Genomic DNA, 23,220 nt, shown 5'->3' with positions numbered 1-23,220 from the left:
ACTTTGGCCATCTTTTCCCTGTTCTCTATGCTCAATTTAAAATCAAGCTTTCTGTCAAGGAGTTTTGCGGGAGTCAGTGTCGGAATTTGTACTTCCTAGTGAAGAGCTCTTGGTTTATTCCCAAGAACGGACGGGACACAACTCTACTCCAACAATCATACCATAGATACAGTAACGTTTATTGAAATTTCACGTGCAAGAGAAGTATCGGACACAAATATAAACATGAGCACACCTAACCACGAATACGGACAGGTACATAGATACAATTCGTTTCACGGTGTGTTCCTGACGACAAATGCCCACACTACCATGATCACCGCTCCTGGCTCATCCGGTGATCCCTTAACGAAGGGGTTTACAGCCTCCATACAACACCAATACCCTGCTTTGCCCAGCATGGTCCCCGCATATAGGAACTCTAGCACGAGTTCATGTTAAACACTTAAAAAAAAAAATAGAACAGCGCATCGCAATAGAGATTATTTCATAGAAAATTCAATAAGGCAAATATAATATTAACTCTTAAGATTAAAATTTGGTTAACTACTGTATATATATAACTTTTATGATAGGTAAATAGAGAAAAAAGAAAGGCTAACTAGCGAATGTCAAACTATGCGCAGCGATCGTTACGGCAGGTTAGTTGTGCTATTGCAGTAGCGCAAGCAAACGCTCCCAAGTAGCTGGAAAAGAAGAAAGAGAGTCAGAGCGAACAGTCTTGCATCTTCCCTTTTACGCCTTGTTCTTAAGAGAGCTGTTTCTTATGCGCGCAATATGCGCTTATGGGTGCCAGAAGGGCATAAGGGAGAGCGCACAGCCCCTCTTAAGCGCAGAAGCTCTTGACTACGTGAGCTTTTCTTTCGGGTTATGCAATCAATCGTTGCTAATAGAAGAAACAAAAAAAATCCAATATTATCTTCGGATCGCGTACGGCATTTCTTTGATTTGTTTTACTGATCTCGTTGAAACAGCGAAGAAAGCGCTTCCATGGACTGCGGCAACGTTCCTATAAGAACGAGGGGGAACGTTGTGAGTTGCTGCGGATACCGCAACGCTACATTTATACCCGATACTTCGACAGCATTGCTCTCCTCCTGCAGACGATGCTAGTATTAAACGACACGACAAAGAGTGCGTGCGAGAGAGACAGAAAATCAGTCTGAGCGTGACGTCGGGCGCTGCGTAGCTACTGCAAATTGATTTGTTCCCTTTGGCTATCAAAATGATCCGATCTGATCCAGATTCAGCAATCTGATAGATATGGTTATTATGTATGATTCTGCGTTTTTAGTTTTCTCGTATCCTCAATACTGTGGGTGCAACAGATTTTCGTCCTTTGTGGGGGCGGAATAGGGTGTGGCGAAATTTTGAGATATTCGTTTTATAATGGATATCAAATTTGGTTACTCTATCGTGTATAGTCTCTGAGATTTGTGAATATCCCCAGATTTTCGTCCTTTGCGGCGGCGGAAGGGAGTGTGGCGAAATTTTGAAACAAACTCGTTACACACACACACATTAACATTTGACATTAACACAATCTTTCAAATCATTTTCTTTCCTTCATTTGCTGACTCATTGACTCAAGGCATAATTGTTGAGTGACTCCTGTCATTTCGTATGACTCGCACTCACACTGTTACGAAAAACGTTGTGACAGAGAGAGAGTGCTCAGTATGTTGTGCATTGTTTTGCTCACTGCAGTGTGGAATGTGCGAGTCAATCGAATCGAAAGAAAAGAAAACGTCATAAAGCTAACGAGAAGGACATTTTCATTTAATTTTCTGTCGGTGCTTGCACTGTTTGCTATTTACTGAAAATGGAAAATTCGGTTTTTGGTTGTTTTGAATATGTAAGTTTAGTAGAAAAATGTATGCGTGTGTTTCTATTCGAATATTATATGAACATTTGATTCACAGTTCTTGTCACCATCTGGCGTCGAATTACCAGCCGATATAAAAGCAAAAATAATGGGTGGCCAATACAGCAAATCAATTGAGACAAGTGGATAGAACCCTCATGTGTAAGGATATGATGCTATCGTTTCTCACTGATGACAAGGAGAACATACATAGACCTGTCGGCAACTTTTTCAAATCAATTCGAAGAGTTTCTAGCTGATTTTATCGAACCGCTTTCAGAACAGTCAGAAGAAGAAGTCTTGGCAAGAGAAATATTAGCGTACTCCAATAAACGAGTACCTATGAAAGCCGAATTCCATGTTTTGCATTGGTGGAACAAAACCAATTCCAGCTCCCAACATTGTACAAATTAAGCTGCAAGTTATTTGTTCGAGTAGCACACGATTCAGTTAAGCGAGATGGGATAATTTTTTGAAAACTGTGCACTCATGCAGGGCGCTAATACATATGTAGCATTACGAAATACACTTGACTCTGTTATCGAATTAATTTTATTCACCCATTTAAACATAACACCTCACGACACAGCACTATAGCTTGTTCAATGAAAATCGTTACTGCAGCGAATTCGGCGGACAATGCGATCGTTTTGCATAGGGCAAAAACACTGGTACAATTGCTGACCATAAGAATTGCCCAATTAAACAACAGACAATAAAAGCAGATTAAGTCCATACCAACGACACATTAACTCATATTCCACTTACCCCATTCTTACGGTTTAGGTACCGTATGCAACCCAGTTTTTTTAAATTTATAATTTTTAGAAAATTTAATGTACATACATATAATTTTTTTATTACGTACATTTTTATAACTTCTTTTTTTGTTTATAATTATCTTGTTAATCACCATTTTTATTTGTATTTTAACTTGTTCTTATTTTAGTATTTTATTGGGTCTTTGGCTATTTGCGTTCCCTGAAAGTCCCAAATTTCTTCTGGAACACGGAGAATCGGAAAAGGCCTTAGAAGTTTTAACACTTATTTATGTAAAGAATACTGGACAAAGCCGCAGCAACTATCCCGTAAGAATTAATGACTGAAAAATGTATCTTCGCATTTCCTGAACAGATAAACCAAGAAATCTGAATTTAAGACCGTAGATCGTTTGCTGATGTGGAAGCGTAAATAAAATTGGAACTACCGAATATTGAAGAACACGATATCTATCGAAGCCGCATACAAAATTTAATAGCACGAGCACATATTTATTTCCACTGGCACTGAATGGGAATGGACCCGCTACATGTTATACCTTGACCCTATATATTATTGCGAGGTCCTCATCATCTTGCTGAACTTTACGGCCTTTGTCATCCGCCTTTTTATTCTCAAGGAAAAAATTCATAAGTTTAATGTCAATTATATTTTCCTTAACTTCAACATTGCCTTCTTTCAGAATCACAAGGACGACATGATAGTGCGGTATTTCGTATAATCGCCTTTTTCTGGGCTCAATAAGAAAGCCATTGCTTTGCAACCGCTCTATCAATCCAGCGAGCTGTCCTTCTGGAACCTTGAACTATAGAAGCCATCAAAGCGCTGCGTGATCAGCGTTTGACGCTCTCCACGATTGCCAATAGCTCTTCTCGTGACAGAGTAGTTTAATTCTGGCTTTGACAAAACCTTGCTATGATAGGAAATCACTCTTTCTTGCCCGTCAATCACTTTAGACAACACTCCATCAATTCCTGTGTCACTTGCATCTGTATCCAATATGAACTTCTCTCCTTGTACCGGATAAGCCAGGATCGGCGCTGAACATAGGAGAATTTTTTTTGAAAAGTTTTTTCCAAGCTCGTGTATCTTTTATGGAAGAGGCCAATTTCGAACTGCTGCTAGTTACTTGATGACCCAAATATTTAGCTTTAGATTATTTAATTTTTAAAAGATTAAGCAGTAATAATGGAGAGGAAAAAAAGCACAAGTAGCGACAGTTTATGTAGATCGTTGACGCTTTATTCCTTAGCTGCTGACTGTGCGACAATTTTGCGACATAAAATGTGCTGGTGGCGGAAATTTTGGCCGGCTAAATGATCTGATCTCGAAACGCATGGGCCTGTCTTGGTCTTGGGCTCAAACTCTCGATCGAATCGCCTAGACGGAAAATTCGTCATAATGATACCAATATCTTGCAACCTAATCCGATTGGTACGCCTGCCTCACACCTTCACCCAGCGGAAGCATTTGTTACTCCGTGTGGTCATGCCTCGCCGTTATCTGTAAATACGCCAACGGTGGCTCCGTTGTTGTTTACACCGAGCAATGTGCTTCCTTCGAGCATCCAAGATCCCAATAGCATCAATCCTATCCCTGCAGTTTCTGCTGCCGTCACTGCTGACGTGGTGAGTGCTCCTAGTGCGGGTGTGTTGGTTGCTGGTGATGTCTTGCAAATTCCTGCTCCAGCCGTTGCTGCCAATTCTTCTGCCCCAGGACCGAGATCTATTTTAGGGGTGGCTCCAGCATCTTGATCTCGCTCGGGACTTCAACTTAGAGCAGTGGTCCCTCGGAAAGCAATATTTGTTTCTTGTCTTATTCCTAAGGTTACAACGGAGGACGTTAAACAACATCTTTCCTCTAAACTTAACGCTTCGCTGATGATATAGTTGTGACTAAATTTACATTTAAACATAAGCGCAACATATCATCCTTTAAAATTCTTCTCCCTGATTCTTTACTATCCAATTCTCTAGAACCGTCAATATGGCCTAAGCATACAATTATGCATGAGTTCCTTCTCAGAGATTCGAACTCGAATCCCAGAATTACCGAACCTGCTGCCCAAAAAAACTGATGTACCATTTTTCCATGCACTATCAGAACGTTCGCAGTTTGTTTTGAAACGTCTTTTGATTTCGATGCCATCGCGTTTACCGAAACCTGGCCTAACTCTTCTATCAATGATCATAAAATGTTCATTGATAGTTACACTATTTATAGAATGGACCGCCAATATTTTGCAGGTGGCGTTCTGATTGCAGCCAAATCTGTTTTCTCATCTGAGTTAGTCCCATTCAATAACATCCATGGAATTGAATTTGTTGCAGTCAAAGTTCGTGTGGGCTCGGCTTTTTATACCCGATACTCAAAATGAGTATTGGGGTGTATTAGATTTGTGGTAAAAGTGGATGTGTGTAACGTCCAGAAGGAATCGTTTCCGACCCCATAAAGTATATATATTCTTGATCAGCATCAATAGCCGAGTCGATTGAGCCATGTTTGTCTGTCCGTCTGTCGGTCCGTCCGTCTGTCCGTCCCTATTAGCGCCTAGTGCTCAAAGACTATAAGAGCTAGAGCAACGATATTTTGGATCCAGACTTCTGTGATGTGTCACTGCTACAAGAATATTTCAAAACTATAGCCACCAAATTTGGTATCCACACTCCTAAGATATCGGACCTTGACGAGTTTGTTTCAAAATTTCGCCACACCCCCTTCCGCCCCCGCAAAGGACGAAAATCTGGGGATTTTCACAAATCTCAGAGACTATACACGATAGAGTAACCAAATTTGGTATATGCACTCCTGTTAGATCTCACTATAAAACGTATATTTCAAAATTTCGTCCTAACCCCTTCTGCCCCCACAAAGAACGAAAATCTGTTGCATCCACAAAATTGAGGATACGATAAAACTAAAAACGCAGAATCAAAAATAATAACTCATCATCAATAACGCATCATTTCTGATGCTATCCCCAATAAGAACTTTTTACAAACTCCGTTTTATAAATGGTTTGAGTTTTTATTCGGGTCATCGTACATACTCACTGATGCTTGCTAAGCCCTAGCAGAATAAGGTAGTGTGTGTTAGTATTCTGAGAAACAAGCTAAAATGGACAGCAGCAAAGAGAAACCAAACCAGCAATTAGGAGAATTTTGTAATTGATAATGTCGATCGAGCAAAGGGGATTGTTTCGGGCTAGCCGCTGATGAATCATCGTAACTTAAAACATGATTGCTGTTTGTTACCATAATTAGATTATAGATTTACATAGTGAACCACAAACGCTGACATTCGGCAGCGATGCTGCGCTCTCTCAATTAAAGGGTGCTCTGCAGCGGTCGATTCGGCTTTTGCTTTGATCTGCCGTCGTCGCCCAAATTTAGTTCTACTTAGGCTAATCTCTCACCTCACTGGTTGCTATCGATCACGTGTATAGAAAAAAAAACAAGCAATCGGCTTCAGCTAAGATGCCGTTATAGATAATCTTGATAACGTTAACCCTAAATGTTTTACTCCAATTTGCAAAGAAATAGTTGCCGAAAAAGCTTAGCATCTTAAAAATTGGTTAAGTGCAAGCTCAGTAAAAGTGCGGCCGTGTGAGTTTCCGTTAATTTAAGCATTGAATCTCTCATTCTATGCACAGCTGCAGCCGCTCTTAGCTTTTCGTATCTTTTATTCTCAATATCGCATTCTCGCTGAAGCGGTATTTTTAACAGGCTGAGTCCTTATAAGGTCGATTTCACAGGCTTGGTAAATCCTTCGCGGGCAATAAAATCGACAAACTGACCGCCGCGGAAATCGGGGTTCAAAAAGGCCATTAATGAATTGGAAGCGCTCGATTAAGGCGAGATTGAGAGTGAACTGTGCGAAAACTTCGATACGCTGTTCATATCATTGAAAGCCGAGTTTCTGGCTACTCTCGAATTAAGCCACTCACATGCCGCTCTACCAACCCAATCTGGAAATAACACCATCATCATGGCTCACAAACAACGACTGCCCGAGCTAATAGTAGTCGAATATGCGGACTTTATGGCAATGTTCAAATCGATGTTCGATCGTTGGAGCTCTCCAGTGCCGATTATCATGCGGCTCTGGATTTATAAGATTCATCATCTGCTAAATGGCTTCCTGGGATTTCAGATGCTGTCAATTTACATATGCGTGTGTTGCAGACATTGGGAACTGCTGAGGATATCTCAGGCAGTAGTTGGATACTACAACGCAAAACAAGTGGGACGTCGGATGCTATATCTACAGCTGAGGAGTTTTAAGAATTCTTGCAATGTTGGCAGAGGATTGAGAGGTTCGAATACGCTACAGCGACACTCGCTACAGCGATCATGTGGGAACAAAATTATGGAAATCCGTAACCGTTGCTGCGCCACAAATAAGTGAAGAAGCTTTCCCCATATTTCAATTGCCTAAAAACGGTGCATCAGACTCGTGCATGCAATAGTGGAAAATGTCGTGTGTGCGGTGGTATGCATTCGATACTATGCAATCCACAACACAAAGCTATCCAGGTGTTACTGCTCCCGATCTAGGTCTTCAACCAGAAGCTTTTTCTGTTGCTCAAAATTCTGTTAGCAGCTTACCTTTACATTCGTCTACCTCTCTTGCTGCCCAAGGTCTTCACTGTGATGTTGTGCTCCTGGCTATAGCCGTGGTTCTCGTTGAGAATCGGTCTGGCGTTTTTAGTTCCTTGTCGTGCCATCTTAGATTCAGGATCGCAGCTGCATCTCGTCACATCCAGGTTCGCACAGCAGCTTCAGCTTAGGAAAACACAATCGTCTGCACTTGTGTCTGGGCTGGGCGATACCAGCGTTTCTACTGAGGGATCCACCTTAAGCATTTGTATGCATTCTCGCACCTCTGTTAACACAACTTCGTTTACTGCTCTCATCGCCCCCACGATTACCGATTGTCAACCAAGTATGGCAGTAAATGTATCCGGTTGGAGTATTCCATCTAACATTCAGCTTGCCGATCCTGCATTTTTTATCCTCAACGGGTTGCTCTCCTCAGTGGTGCGAGTTTTTTTTATGATCTCCTCTGCGTAGGGCAAATCAAACTCACCGATGGCCTGCCTCTTCTGCAGAAGACCGCTTGGGTGGATCGTATCTGGCGGTGGACAGACGGTATTAAGCTCGGCGCTTTTGGTCACGCACAATTGTCCAGATTCGATAGCTGAGATGGAAGCAAGGTTGGATAAAACTCTTCGTATGTTTTGGGAAGTCGAGATTTGTGTGGAGGCTGGGTTGAATACCAAAGAAGAAGACGATTGTGAATCCCATTTCGTAAGCCACCTTTCACGGTTGCCATCCGGGGAGTATGCAGTTCGTCTGCCGCTAAAGAACAATAATGATCGCTTAGGATCAGGCTCAGGCTTATCGACGGTTCATCAGTCTGGAGCGTAAGCTGGAGCGTAATCCTAAACTCAAGGAGGCTTTATGAGGGAGTACATTGATTTGCATCATATGCACCAGGTCAACCCTGATTCCCGTAGCCTCTGCAAATATTTCTTGCCTCATCACTATGTCCTAAAGGAGGACAGTACGACGACAAAACTCCGTGTCGTTTTCGATGGACTCGCAGCTACATCAACTGGATATTCTCTAAATGATGTTATGATGACGGGCCCTGTTATTCAGCCTGCATTATTTAAATATTGATTCACTTTCGAACATATCCAGTCGCTCTCACTGGGGACATTTGTAAAATGTACCGCTGCGTACGAGTGTCTCCACCCGACAATTTGTTTAAGTGCATCCTATGGCGAGATTCCATCGAGTCCGAGGTTCAAGTCTACGCATTAGACACATACGGGACAAGGGCTGCATCATTTTTAGCGGTCCGCGCAATGCACCAGCTGGCCATCGACGAGGGTGAGTCCTACCCTCTTGGCTCAGCTGCTCTGCGGTCGCACATGTCATGGACAAGATGCACCAAACATCAGCTTTACTGTCCCGTGGTAATTTTAGACTTAAGAAATGGTGCGCCAGTCCCCAAGAAGTACTTGAGGGAACCCCTGAAGATGACATAGAGAAGTTCCTAAAGTTTAATGATGGAAGCGACATAGCCAAAACACTCGGCTTAGCGTGGGACCCTGCTTCGGTTCAGCTGCTTTTTGCCTTGTCCGCACTGGACACAAACTCAAAGCCATCAAAGCGGTCGGTTTTATCTACGATTGCTCGGTTTTATGACCCTCTTGGATTGATAAATCCAGTCATTGTCAGGTGCAAAATCTTCCTTTAGCAGCTTTGGAGCCTCAGCCTCAGCGTTGCATTCAACTTGGATGGACTTGAGAAACAGTTTGGCAAGCACTTCTCGGATCTCATTTCCTCGCTTCGTTCTTCGTTCTAGTGTAGCTACAGAAATTCACGGATTCTGTGATGCCAGCTTAGAATTATATGGCGCTTGCGTATGTGTGCTCAAAGTCGCGAGTGGCGCCACTAAAGACTTTATCGATTCCTAAGCTGGAATTAAGTGGAGCCCATTTGCTTGAGGAAATAATGCAGAATGTAAAGGACATGGGAATCTTTATCTACGGTTTTATTGCTGGTCGGATTCCTCAACAGCATTATCTTGGATTAGAGACGAGCCAGCCAAATTTCAAGTTTTCGTGGCAAATCGAGTGGCATCAATTCAGGAGTTGACGGCAGCCATGGAATGGCGCTATGTTCCCACATCTTTAAATCCTGCTGATATTCTCTCGAGAGGCTCGCTTCCCAGCCATCTTATCCAGTCAGAGCTATGGTTCCACGGCCTATTCTTTTTGCTAGGCTCCAAGGATAAGTGGCCTGTATCTCCTGCTAACGACATAGCAACTTTGGAGCTTCGCAAGAGAGTATTGCTAATCACGTCACCACATGCCGATCTCACGTCCGGATGCAAATTTGCGAATTCATTCTTTTGCATGCAGCGCACATTCGCCTACATGCATAAATTTATACATCGTCTTAGGCATCCAGGACTCACCGTTTCTGATATTCGGCAAGGAACGCATCTTCTAATTCGACACATTCAGCTGGCAAATTTGTGGATGGACATAAGGGAGATTCGGCGCAATGGTCAAGTCATGAAATCCAGTTCTATTAGTTCGCTCAACCCGTTCATCGATCATTCTGGACTACTTAGAGTTTGAGGTCGTCTTGGCAACACATCGCTAGGCTTTGACGCTCAGCACCCGCTCATTCTGCCAAAGGGACATTCCATTACCTTTGCGCTGATAAGATATTATCACGAAAGAAACTTCCATGCCGGACCTCGCGCCTTGCTATCCAAAATTCGGCTGGAATATTGGCCAATTGGAGGTATTAAAGCAGTGTGAAGGGTCGTCAGCAAGTGTGTGATATGCTTCAGGACTAGGCCGCGCATGATCGAACACATCATGGGAGACCTACCTAAAGAACGTTCGGAAGGAACTCGAGAATTTGAAATCACTGGAGTAGATTACTGTGGAACTTTTTTCTACCGACCAGAAATCCGCACGAGGCCTCCGATCAAGTGCTACATTAGCGTATTCATCTGTTTCACTTCTAAGGCTATACACATGGAGCTCGTTAAGGATTTGACCACAGCATCGTTTCTAGGCGCACTAAAGCGTTTTACTACCACTCGAGGAATGCCAAGTTAAATTTGGTCGGACAATGCGACAAACTTCGTAGGGGCCAAGAACGAGCTTCTGGAGCTAAAGAAGTTTTGTCTGAGCGAACCGCATATGAAGGAGGTCCATGAATCCTGCTTGGCTGACTCGATTGACTGGCGTTTCATTCCACCACGCTCTCCGCATTTTGGCGGGCTGTGGGAAGCGGCCGTGAAGACCGCAAAATATCACCTGTACCGCTCAGTTGGACCATCTGTGCTTAGCTTCGACGAGCTGCGCACTCTGATCTGTCAGATCACTGCAATTGTTAACTCTCGCCCTTTGCTCTCGCTTTCAGAAAATCCTGATGATTTAGACGTTTTGACTCCTGCTCATCTGCTTCTAGGCGGCCCCCATGAGCAAATCCTCGAGCCTGACCTAACGAAGCTGAACTACAATCGTCTGGATAGCTGGCAGCGGGTCACCCAACTACAACAATTATTTTGTACCCGTTGGCGCGAAGAGTATCTCACTCTTTTGCAAGAGCGCGCGAAGTGGCGTACCTCCGCGCAAAACATCTGCAAGAACGATCTCGTTCTGGTGAAGGACGAAAATCTTCCTCCAATGCGTTGGCCACTGGCTAGAGTGGTCGATGTCGTTATGGGCAAGGACGGAGTGTGTCACGTCGCTGACCTGAAGACATCCTCAGGAAACATCAGGAGGGCCGTCACTCGGTTATACTTGCTGCCCCTTAAGGAATCTGTTGAGAGACTAGCTCGCAACGGGGGGAGTATGTTCGGACCAGCCGCCAAATAATAACCGTAACTTTAAGCATTATTATTGTATGAGCAGAGAGAGCCGCCTATGTTGTAAAACGTTGACTTTCTGCAGAGCTGCTGCGCTCTGCCGCTAAAGGGGCTCGCTGCCGCCGCCATTTCGGCAATTACCTTGATCTGCCGCCACCACTTTGGCAATCACTTCGACCTGGCGCCGTCGTCTATTTTAGTTCTATGCTAACCCCTCTGCGCATTGGTTGCATATCGATCTCGCCTAAATTCTTTTTGGCCATAGCAAACAATCGGTTTCCGCTAAGCCACCAAAATTAAATACGAATTATAAAGATTAAACCAAATTCTCTTTTCATTTTTGAAACACATAGGTGCCAAAAAAGCTTGGCATCTCAAACAATAAATTATAGTAAGATTTCTATATTAACTGATTTAAAAAGTTTGACACCAGCAGCTAGCTTCACTTAGTTGTTTTTAAATCATTACATATTACTTTTTTTTCAATCAGTGCACTACTCTGAGGGAGTCAATTCGACCACTTCAGAGAGATGGAGAGACGAATATTCAGAATCAACGAATAGGTAATTTTATTGAACTCAAAAATTTATCTGTGGAGATTTGGGATCAAACAAAAACTCTATACAAGCATCCGTACTTGAAGAACTCCGTTATAACATGTGCTATTCAATTCTGTCTTACCACGAGGTGAGTCAAAATAATATCATATTAATATGATAATAATAATAATTAATATAAATTGTTTAACAATTATTTTAATCAATGACAGCTATTATACATTGATGGTTTGGTTCCCAGAAATATTTCAAAGATATGATGATTATGAGAAAGCCAATCCTGGAATACCCGCATCTGTTTGTGATATTTCATCAATCGTTACATCAAATACGTAAGAAAATTTATAGAAGGTACAATCCCTAAATTTTTCCCCTGGTATAATTACAGTATGTCAAGAAACTCCTTGCAAACTAAAAATAAATTTAATTTTATGAATTTACATAAGAAAATAATTGCCTTTGATTCAAATTTTAGAAATTTTTTAATTCATAAAAATTCCGTGATTGATTATAAAGTAGTTTGTGGAAAAAAAATAACAAAACAACAAAAACAATGATTAATCATTTTTGAAACTGTCAAGAAAGTGTTTAAACAAAATATATTCATATTATAAATAAAAATTTGTTTGTGATTATATAATATCTTGAGCTAATTTTAATATTCGGTATGTCCTCCCCTTTAATTTTCAAAACTCAAAATATTTTGGTATGACCAAGCAGCTTCAATATTGTAAATTATTGCCAGTGGTGCGTCCCAAAGAAATTGCATTATGTTGATAGTTGTCATTTCCAGTGCCCACTGTAAAGATCATTTTGTTACTGCATTTGCATATGCAGCGGAATTCTTTCGTCCCTTTATATTACCTCTATCAATCTTTTGTACTCGGCGTAGTAGCGGAACCGAGCAGCTCTAACGCTCTCGGGCTATCATACTCTCTCGTTCGCGTCTAAGCTTGCTGCATAGAGCCCGGCAATTTGGCCCGTCAGCCCTTGAATTTTCAGTCTTGAACTAATCTTCGCATCTATTAGATTAACATCCTCGCATCAATCGTTCGCCCAATTGCACCCATATGAATTATATATAAACTCTCGACTTTCATTAAATTCAAAACTCGCAACACTTATTAAAATCTACATGCTGGAGCCGTTTTTTAATCGAATTTATCAACATTGCTAGGTCATACTCAAAAAGGATCTCGTGCCATTCTTTCAGTTTTCTTTTAGTTGATTGCGGCTTATGGGCTGGCTTTTTCCCACTTTTTTCTTCAAATAGGCCCACAATGGGCCCAATGGGAGGGTGTATCGATAACCTTTCCACAGTTATAAAGCAGCCAAGTCCGAACATTGGACTCCTTAAGTGTGGGATCATTGTCCTAATAAAACTTGAATTTTTTCTTGTTGTCAGATCCAAATATTTCCACACTGCTCTTTAAATTTGTTTTTAAAATTTGGAGGTACTGTTTGGCTCCGGATAGTGATACACCCACAAACCATAGCCGAAAGTGTTCCAAAATTTACAGTCGTAATGATATTTCGGCTTTCCAAAGCAGCTAATGGCTTGCGTCATACTCTGGGTGGACCATTATTGTAGTATAGCATCATTTTCATCCCAATACTCTGCCGGCTTACTGATCATGTTTGCAGCAAAAGTAAACGCTTTTCACATTTCCATTGGAATTGGTTTCCTTGATATGGAAATCATTTCTACCATCACCGCAACAAATTTTCCTAACTGGCGATTTTAGTAAATCAGTTGGACAACTTCAGGCTTTTGCAGGCATTTTACAAATTTTAGAATTAGTCTGTAGATGTGCACCGGTCAAAATTTCGCTACTAAATCAAATGAAATGCAAAAATAGAGCAGAACTGAGCAACTTAAAAACCTTAATAAACGGTAATGCCCCGTTTTTTCTAATAACGAGATCAAAATAGAGCTCGAAAACGAAATGTGTAAAGAGTTTGTTTGGGCGAAGCCCGAGTGTAAAATTTGTACCATCTTGCCTATCAATTCACTTTCTTTTCCATTTTGGTCATTATACTAAACTAACGTAACGTAAGCGTAGCTTTATTTATGCTCGCTCAGCAACATGCTTTCATTTAATCATCTATTCTTTATCTTTGCTCACTTTTGTTATCTTTTCTTTCGTATGCCGTCGCTAAGCCGTCAGCAGCTTAGTCATTAGTCAGCTCTCACTGCGTTCAGTCGTGTTTTTGCTATGTCGCTTTATTACTGCTCGGCCTGCCAGTTGGAGACGCTATTTATTAGCGCATCGTACATTCACAGGCGCACACACAGAACATTGCTAACATTTATAGTAATCTGCGAGACCGTCAGCACCTCTGCGTTGTTGGCGACTTCAATTTGGGTTCGTTGGTATGGTCCGGCGATCCGCAATCGTCGGCTATGATACCTAGTAATGTACATTTGCCGAACGAGATTCTTTTCCAAGATGACTGTTTTAGTATGGGCTTATCCCAATAATGATTCTAGACTTAATTTTTGTTAGTTCGGATATAGATTGCCATGTTACATGTTGCGAACTCCCCATCGCAGAATGGGACATGCATCATATGCCGTTGGAATTCATAGTCGATTTCCATTTTTATTCGCCCTGGGCGGAACCATATTATGAATGCTTCTTTTCTAGTGTAAGCCTGAATGCTATTAGGGATAGTATGTTAAATGTTAATTGGGCTTCTGTTCTCTCGCATCCTAGTGTAGACACGTCCTATAATGTTTTCCTGCATACGGTCCGTCGTATTATTGGTAACAATGCTTCCAAAAGGGTGCATGGCTCCTATAGACTGCCGTGGTATACGAAGGGTCTTATGAAATATAAGAATCTTCGTAAGAAGTACTTTAAGCGATTTGGTAAGACCCGGGACTTTGCTTAAAGTCAATCCCAGGTCTTTTTGGCATTTTCTAAAGTCCAAAAGCTCAACGAGCTCTCTTCCTTCCGTTATGAACCTGTTCTTAATTTTTATTAACGACATATGTCTCAGCATTCAAGCTTCTGAGCATCTGCTGTATGCTGATGATCTTAAAATCTTTCGATCTGTCAAAACCTTAGGCGACAGTATCCTTCTGCAGCGCGACCTGAATAGAGTTGCTCGTTGGTGCAGACTTAATTCGGTCCCACTCAACATTAGTAAATGTTACTTTGTTTCTTTCAGCAAGTGTGTCTTCAATGTGCTGGCCTCATATTCAATAGATGGCCATCCCCTCTTAAAGCAGACGGAGATACTTGACCTCGGGGTCTTATTTGATTCTAGATTTCTTTTTTCAGAGCATATGAAGGCATCCACTGTAAGTGATATTAAGAATCAGATTTCAAATATAAGATCGTTTGTACATAAAGTCAACGAAGAAAAATCCATTAGTGTTAATTTTGAATATTCTTACTATGATTGATGAAAAAGTTCTTAACGAACTTACTAATACTAAATCGACCTTGAAATGCGAATTTTGCAAAAAAACACAGAAGGAATTTCCAAATTTGGATGAATCAAAATTTTGAAGAGGAAAATTTAGAATATGCAAGAATTAGATGTATGGAGTTTATTCTAAAGCTTGCATATACCATTCCGCGAGAGGGAGAATCTTTTGACAACAGCACGCCAGCCAACGAAATACAAAAGACTAGGAACAAAATTATTCAAGAAAAATTCTTAGACAAACTATCACTGAAGGTGGACTGCCCCAAACAAGGATTTGGAAACACAAACGATGGAAACTCATCGCGGACATTCTTCGAGAAAAACGAAACTACTGCAGAAATAACTGGGGTGGATATTGACATTATCAAAAGATTGGGTGTCATTTAAAATATTTTAAACTGCAAAGAAAAAATAAATACCCGCAAGTTTGGTGAATATGCCTCAAAGACTGCAGAGCTGTTACTGGAAAAATATCCTGAAAAGAAGCTAAGGTCAAATTTTAATTGAACATCAGAGCATACCAATTAGAGAGATGTCAGAGGAAGCCCAGGAAACGAAAAACAAAGATTACAAAAAATACAGGAACATGAATACGTGCCAGACATCCCAAATTAAGCAAAACCAAGACCTTTTCAACATGTTGGCAGCCTCTTCAGATCCATATATTTCATCCATTAGATATGTGAGATCACAAATTAAATCGGAAAGTAGTTATTCTTCAGAAAATATAAGTTTATTAGATATTCCTCCCACTAAACAGGAAGTGGAGGATTATTTTACAGAAACAAAAAAAATTCAACCAACTTTCAGATTAAAAAATTTTGCTTAAGTAAACCTTAGGATCAGACCTGGGAGGAATGTAGGATCAGGTTAAATAGAAAAATGCCGACACAATACAAACTTTGACTGCAACAAATTCAATTCCATGGATCTTATTGAATGGGCAAAAATCAGATGAGAAATCAGATATGATTGCAATCAGAACCCCGTCAGCAAAAGATGGGCGGTCCATTCTATAAATAGTGTAATTGTCTATGAAAATTTCATAATCATTGATAGAGGAGTTAAGCCAGGTTTCCATAAAAGGTTATAAGGTTATGAGGTAATAAAAAAAACCTGACGTGATGGAGCAATTCTAACCTTTTATTCGGTTTTGGTTGAAAGAGGTACAAATTTTGTTGCCTCTTGTAGTTTGGGACTGTTTCGTTACACTAAAAATTGCGGTCGATTTCTATTTCATTACAAAGGCAGGCAACATTTTCTTCAGTCAAATATTTAATTACTTAAAATTTAATAACTTTAAAATAACCTTATTAATGATTATAATCATTTCCAGACTGTGATTCTCAATTAATTAATTAAATTTATCTTCAGAACTTTTGTAGACTGCGAGTCGGAAATCGATCATACAGTGTTCTTTCACACATTTATAATTGGTTTGGCTTGCATACCAACAAGTTTCTGGCTACCACTATGTGTTCACAAATTGGGAATCAAGTTCTTTTTGGGTACGTAATAAAAATACTAGAAGTTTATTATTGTTAATATAATATGAACAAACGAAATATTATTTTTTTAGTTTTCAGTTTGACGGCAGCCGGATTTGTAACTTTGGGTTTTTATTTCGCTCGAAGTTCTTTTGAAAACTTAATTTTGTCATGCATTTTTGAAGCACTAACTTCGCTTAGCATCAGTACTTTATATTGTGTCTTGGTGGATTTATTCCCAACAAATTTGAGGTAAGTTCTTTACTACACTATGCAACACCAAACCGACTTTTTTAGATAGATTTGGACAAATATATATATAAAAAATAGACTATATTTTGCCGTCAGGTTGGATTTTGTAATGAATTTTTGTTTTCGTTCATATACAATTTGTGCTCCTACTACTATGATTTTTTAATAGATATTGAGTTAGTTTTAAATAATAAGTCAAACGACTCACATTATGCAAGTAATATTCTAGAGAAATCGTGTTTTTGAATATAATTGAACTGAAGGAATAACAGAATTAGATGTTAAACGAATAATAAATGAACGCAAGGCTAGTTCTGCACTGCACTGCCACTCGGCGAATCAATAAAGTACTTTATTGCCGGCCACGAAGTTCGTCCCTGTTCAGCATGAATGCACATTCACACGCACGGAGGCAACAAACACCGGTGACCTTCCAATCACATTGCGAACACAGTTTTTCCAACTGCATGGCGCTCAAGCCTGCAGGCCAAGGCAACTGATATGATTATGCATCTGCGACCGGCACTGGACAACAGACCGGAGGGTGGAGCTTATCAGCCGCACACATAAAGCCGTCGCCAAACTTGGATTACATGACCGACAGCCGGCAGCGGGCGGACTTACTTACCGTCGTCGAATCTCACGCTCGAAAGGCCTCAAGTAGCCATCCGTTGAAAATAGTGTCTCGATGTCGGAAGGCGAAATCAGAAGATGAAAACGAAGAACAGAGCACAGAGAAAGTAGTTTCCACGACCGACGGCGACGAACTGTGCTGCATTATCAGCCTGCAACCCCACACAAAAGCTTTGCTTCTTTCTCGCTCGGCGAGCTTTTGTAGCGTCCAAATCAGCTGTTATTCCAAGTTTTCTTTTTCTTTTGATAAACAACAAAGCAATGCTGCACATTGCATGTTTTTCCGCCCGGCATTTTCTTAGAAACGAGTATACGAGCAGTATATTTGAAAGTCAAAGGGCTTAAGCAATCGACTCAACTTTAATAAAGAAAACAAGGTCTATTCTATGCACCACCAACAAATATCTCCTTTCAAAGCCATTTAAACGTAAGTCATTATTAAATTTGGAGAAAAGCCATTCAAATGTATTGCAATGCTGGTCGAAGCTGAAAAATTAAGCAAGTGGAGGGTGTTCATCATAGTTGAACTACAAAATTCCATACTGATCATAAAGTTTTCAATTTTACTCGAAACACACAACCGCTTTGTGTGTGGCGTTCGATGCAGACTGGCATTCGCTGGTCGCGACAGCCGCGCCATTTAAGGGGAGCCTCTGCCCATTCCTCGTCGTCCTTCACCGCAGCTACCCCAGGGAGGAGTCGGAGGAGCTGCAGCAGGTCGGCCATCTCGCTGTACGCCAGCGGGAGGCTCTCTTCGGAGCCTAAGTCCATTCCTTCCTCAGCGGGAAGTTGTAGGGGTAGTCCGCCGTTGGCGGGGAGGCGGGACGTCATCTGTCAGAGATTCCACGGGACCCCGTGACACCCTCTCTCACGGAACGCCTTCTGTAGCGGTGGTGGCTTTCCGGAGTGGCACAAGTTCCACCCATTTGCAGAATGAGTCAAAGAAGTGGGCCTACGAAGTCCGCGCAAAGGATGTAGAATGGGCCCTTAGCCTGGCGCGTATACATTTGTCCTGCGGGTTTGTTCTGGCTCACCTTAAATTTTTGGCAGCTCTCGCAATGTTTCACGTATCGGGCCGCGTCTCTGTAGAGTCCTGGACAGTAATATCGTTGGCTTACCCGAGTGCCGGTCTTCCGTATTCCTAGGTGTCCGGCGGTCGGGTGATCGTTGCATTCTTAAAACATTCGGCTATGATGGTCACTGGCTTCTACTGGTGAGATTCTTCCTCGATTGGTCGGTATCCAGGCTGCCGGTAGATCTGTCCGTTCTCGATTAGGAATTCTCTACATTCCTCAGGTCGTGACTGGATACGCTTGAACAACCTTTGTATCCAGGGGGCAGGTGGGTAGGTCTACTGGAGTTCGCTGTATGGTATCGATAGGTTGCCGGGAAAGGGCGGAGTTCCTGAGCCCAACGAGCGATGAGGCCTGTCGGATTGTTGATCGAATTTAACCACTGCAGGGCGAGATGGTCGGTGATGAAGTCAAAGTGGTAGCCCTTCAGGTAACATCGTAACTTCTTGATGGCCCAGACGATGGCTAAGCACTCCCTTTCCGTGGCCGAGTAGTTTTCTTCTGCTTTCAGGAGCCTTCGACTGGCGTAGGCTATGACCCTCTCCCCTCCGTTGATCTGCTTCGTCAGGACTGCTCTTAGGCCGTAGTCGCTTGCATCAGTTTGTAGAGCAAATTTCTCCGTAACATCCGTGGGTCTCTCCTTCAGCTCCTCGAAAGCGGATTGCTGTTCGGCGCTCTAGTTCCACCTTTTCTCCTTCTTCAGGAGGCTAGTCATTGGTTGTACAATCGTCGCAAGGTTCGGGACAAACCTTCGGTACCACTATGCCATCCCTAGGCAGCGTCGAAGCTCCTTTATTGAACTTGGTGGGGCCAACTTCCGGACGGCGACGATCTTATCTGGGTCGGTGTGTATACCCTGCTCTCTAATGACGTGCCCCAGGTATACGATGCTTTTCTGGAAGAAGCTGCATTTCTTTTGGTTCAATCGTAGATTCGCTTCCCGTAGTCTTCGGAACACCTCTCGCAGATGGACGACGTATTCTTCCAACGCCGCTCCGATGACCATGATGTCATCGAGGTAAGCGAAAGCGTTGGGTTCCATTTGTGGTCCGATGACGCTGTCCAAGGCTCGCTGGAACGTAGCCGATGCTGAGTGCAGCCAGAATGGGTTTAGTTGCTCTCGCTATAACCGCTCTCCACCCTGCTCTGTTTTTTACTAATTCCGCTTTAAGCGTTGTCTGGCCCATTGGTCTGATACCAATTTGTTTTGAAATTTTTTAAATAATAAAAATGGAATACGCTGTGGTCTGCGCCAAAAAAACTTGTAAGAAGCAGATCACCCAGGATCAGCCGAATGTTCCTGCTGGCTCTACGACAGCGAAGTGCACGCAAAATGCGTTGCGAGGCATGCCGTGCGGTTGAGACTGACATGGTCATATTTATGAGGCAGACGCGGAAGGGCTTTAAGGAGCTGAACGTTGGCCTTAAAAATCAGTACGATCGGCTTCTAGCCATGGTCTCCTAGTCTCAATTTGGCAGTCTGCAACTGCTGAATGAGTCTCCGAGACGTAAAAGGGTCACTCCGCGGGATCTGCAAGTGCCAACCGTCACTCAGCCGTTCGCCGCCGAAAAACTGACTTCGACCACTCCCGGGGTGCAGCAGTTGGATTCGTTTGCCACTCCAAGGGCAACGACAGCTGCTGGCGATGCAGATTCGGTATCCGAATTCATCGCTCCGTGTCCGTGGTGTCCGCAAGCTCGCCAGCTGTCCCGTCTATTCCGATCCCACCACTGATCGGAAGGTCCGGACCTCCGGATATTGCCACCACAGCTATTAGGCCTGTGGTGTCTAAACCAGTGGTGGGAGTCCCACCAGGACGACAAGTTTTTGTTTCACGGCTGGCCCCTGACCTCACATATAATGATGTAATTGCTTTTATTCAAAGCTAAATAAAAGCCGTGGGCTTAAAGGTGGAGAAATTTAATTTAATTTAATGATAGCCTCGTTTAAGATAAGCATCTCCCCAGCTCAATTTGACACCTTTTTCTCCGCCAAATTTTGGCGGAACATTTGGTGGTGAAGAAGTTTAACGCTAACAAGAAAAATAGGCCCCCCATAACTCTTACAAATCATTCCATTGTGCCACCCTCAACCTCAACTTCTCAACTCAACTCAATTTTTAAAGTACGGTCTAGGAGCGGGCTTCACTAATTACATTTTCCCTGGTCAGTTGCATTTGCCGGTATAATGGATCTTACCAGGCAGTAAGCCAGACTAGTGAACAAATTCAGTGTTATTTGCGACGCACCCCAATTTAAAATAGTTGTGTATATAATCGAAAAATAGATATCCTAATAACTGGAAAAGCTTATAGCTATACAGACGAAAGAATCATGCTTACTTAATAAATGAAACATAAATAAATCAACGAAAAATATCCAATATAGGGTAATGGCAGCGGCAATGTCCATGACTTTTGGACGCGGAGGAGCCTTATTGGGAAACCTTATATTCGGATTGCTCATTGATTTAAACTGCATAATACCAATAATCCTTTTTTCGGGTATGCTGTTCGGTAAGTATTTAATTATGCCACTACCTAGCTTAAATTGACATATTAAAATGAAATCTTGTAAAAAATTACAGCAAGTGCCTTTTTATGTTGGATTTTACCCACAACTGGAGCGGATGCCTTAAACTAAGACTATCATACAGCTACTATTTGTTAATTTTATCTATTCACTTATAATATAAATGATACATATATTATTGAATCATGTATTAAATTTCTCAAATATATGATAACATTTATTTTTGTTACAGTTTAGCAATTTTTGCGTTAGCAGCCCAATATTCGCCAATACATATAGCATAGCCAGTTGTGCACCAGTAAAGTAAAATCCGATTATTTTTTTTTTATTTGCAATGATCACTGTACCACATTGTCATCCGGATATGTACTTATATTTATATTCTCTCTTATCTTCATCTTTTTTTTTTTTTTTGTTCAATCGTTATAATTATTTAATTTTTAATTATTTTATTATTATTTATTTATTATTATTTATTTATTTATTTAATTGTGGACAGACGGGTCTGTGAAATGGGAGGTTGTGATGTGTTGTGAAATGAGGGTATACGTGCGTAGGTTGTGTGTGGATGAAGGTGGGTGATATGAATCGTGTGTGTGTGTATTTTTGTTTTGGAGTCCGGATTCCTTTCCCGGTGGGGTAGCGGCAAAGGTTTGCTCTCCGTCGGTGCTCCGCTGCCTTCTCCTGTGCTGGTGTTTCTCTGGCGGTTCGCACTCCAGTTTTCCGGCCTGGCCAGTACCGGTCTGCTGCTGCCGACGTCCTCCGCTCCTGCTGAAGTTGATTCCTCCTATTACCGATGTCGTGGAGGGATTCTCAGCTCCACGATCACGACATTTTTCTTCCGTTTTGTTGTCACGTTTGGCCTTCTTTGATTTTCTACTGGAACTCTCTTCCTCCTCCTCCTCGTCACGTCTCCTTTCTTCGGGAGAACCACAGGGCAGCCATCTAGGCCCCTTACTCTTCACACTCTTTATTAATGACTTGCCTTCGGTATTAACATACTCTCAAGTACTTATGTATGCGGATGATGTTAAACTCTGTGTCCAGTATAAGGACATTTCATTTCATTCTCGCTTGCAATCCGATCTCAATAACTTTCAATCATGGTGCTGTGCAAACTTGGTAAACCTTAATGCCTCGAAATGCAAAGTAATGACATTTCATCGTTCTAGCCCCTTGTTGGCTACCTATACCCTAGGTGGCGGTTCTCTTGAGAGAATTACCCTGGTGAATGATCTTGGTGTCTTAGTAGACGCAAAGTTAAAGTTCTCCGAACACATTTCTACCATGGTAGATAAGGCCATAGCGTGCTGGGTTTATAAAGAGGTGGTCAAAGGTGGTAAATTTGACGACCCCTATATAACAAAGACTCTCTATACCTCGCTTGTTCGTCCGATCTTAGAATACGGCTGCTGTGTATGGTGCCCTCAGTACAAAGTACACCAGGACCGTATAGAATCAGTACAGAAAAACTTTCTACTCTTTGCTCTGCGGGGCCTTAACTGGGATGACGGTGTGAGACTCCCATCTTACTCTAGTAGACTACTATTAGTAAACCTCCCATCCTTAGTTAACCGTAGAAAAATGCTTGGTATGATATTTGTGCACAACTTGATCGGGAGTGACATAGACAGCCCTGATCTGTTGAGCCGCATAAGCTTCACGATTCCTATTAGACTGACTAGAAATTTTATACCGTTGTTTTTTCCACTTTGTAGATCGAATTATTCCTTGCATTAACTTTTTAGGGTCTTATGCTCGGATTATAATTCCCTCTACCATATTATATCCACCACTAATTCTCTTCCTCTTATTAAATTATTAATCCTTACACACCTTTCTAGAAATTAGTAATTGTAGTGGTATTTGTATTTTGATTGCATGCTTAGTTTCTTAGTAAGTTTAGTGCGATTGCAGATCGTATCTGTTCTGCTGACTGATTAAAGTCATATGTTCACATATTTTGGTGCTGAAATAATTGCTACATCGTCATCATCCATTAAAAGAAAAAAAAAAAAATCTTCCGCGCAAATTTAATGTGGTTGGATGGTGATTGGTGGAGTGTGAATCGGAGTTTCACATCTGTCAAAAAATCCCACCATTCCCCCGGGATGGACTCAGTGTGCAGAGCCTATGGATGTAGTCTCTATGGATGTTACAATTTTTTACAATTTTTCAACCGGCTATTTACTTCTACTTTT

The 23,220-nt window shown here is 41.8% G+C and overlaps 1 protein-coding gene across 8 annotated transcripts in view; it reads left to right on the top strand.

Annotated features, from left to right (window-relative positions):
• Positions 1 to 21,250, top strand: part of LOC108154155 (synaptic vesicle glycoprotein 2C-like) — a 52,966-nt gene extending 31,716 nt beyond the window's left edge. For 4 of the 8 annotated variants that reach the window (XM_033389706.1, XM_033389705.1, XM_033389704.1 and 1 more), the window contains 7 exons: positions 2,814 to 2,952; positions 11,538 to 11,734; positions 11,817 to 11,936; positions 16,417 to 16,550; positions 16,622 to 16,781; positions 20,876 to 21,003; positions 21,075 to 21,250. In XM_033389706.1, the coding sequence (XP_033245597.1) occupies positions 2,814 to 2,952; positions 11,538 to 11,734; positions 11,817 to 11,936; positions 16,417 to 16,550; positions 16,622 to 16,781; positions 20,876 to 21,003; positions 21,075 to 21,130 (934 nt within the window). In that variant the 3' untranslated portion in view covers positions 21,131 to 21,250. Of the gene's footprint in view, positions 1 to 2,813; positions 2,953 to 3,023; positions 3,966 to 11,537; positions 11,735 to 11,816; positions 11,956 to 14,778; positions 14,912 to 16,416; positions 16,551 to 16,621; positions 16,782 to 20,875; positions 21,004 to 21,074 lie in introns of those variants that run through there. The other 4 variants (XM_017284314.2, XM_033389707.1, XM_033389709.1 and 1 more) reach the window with 4 other exon arrangements.
• The last annotated feature ends 1,970 nt before the right edge of the window (positions 21,251 to 23,220 follow it).

The sequence above is a fragment of the Drosophila miranda genome, chromosome 2, assembly GCF_003369915.1.
Source record: "Drosophila miranda strain MSH22 chromosome 2, D.miranda_PacBio2.1, whole genome shotgun sequence".
NCBI lineage: Eukaryota > Metazoa > Arthropoda > Insecta > Diptera > Drosophilidae > Drosophila > Drosophila miranda.
The sequence above is the reverse complement of the archived record's forward strand: the minus strand, read 5'-3'. Positions and strand labels throughout refer to the sequence as shown.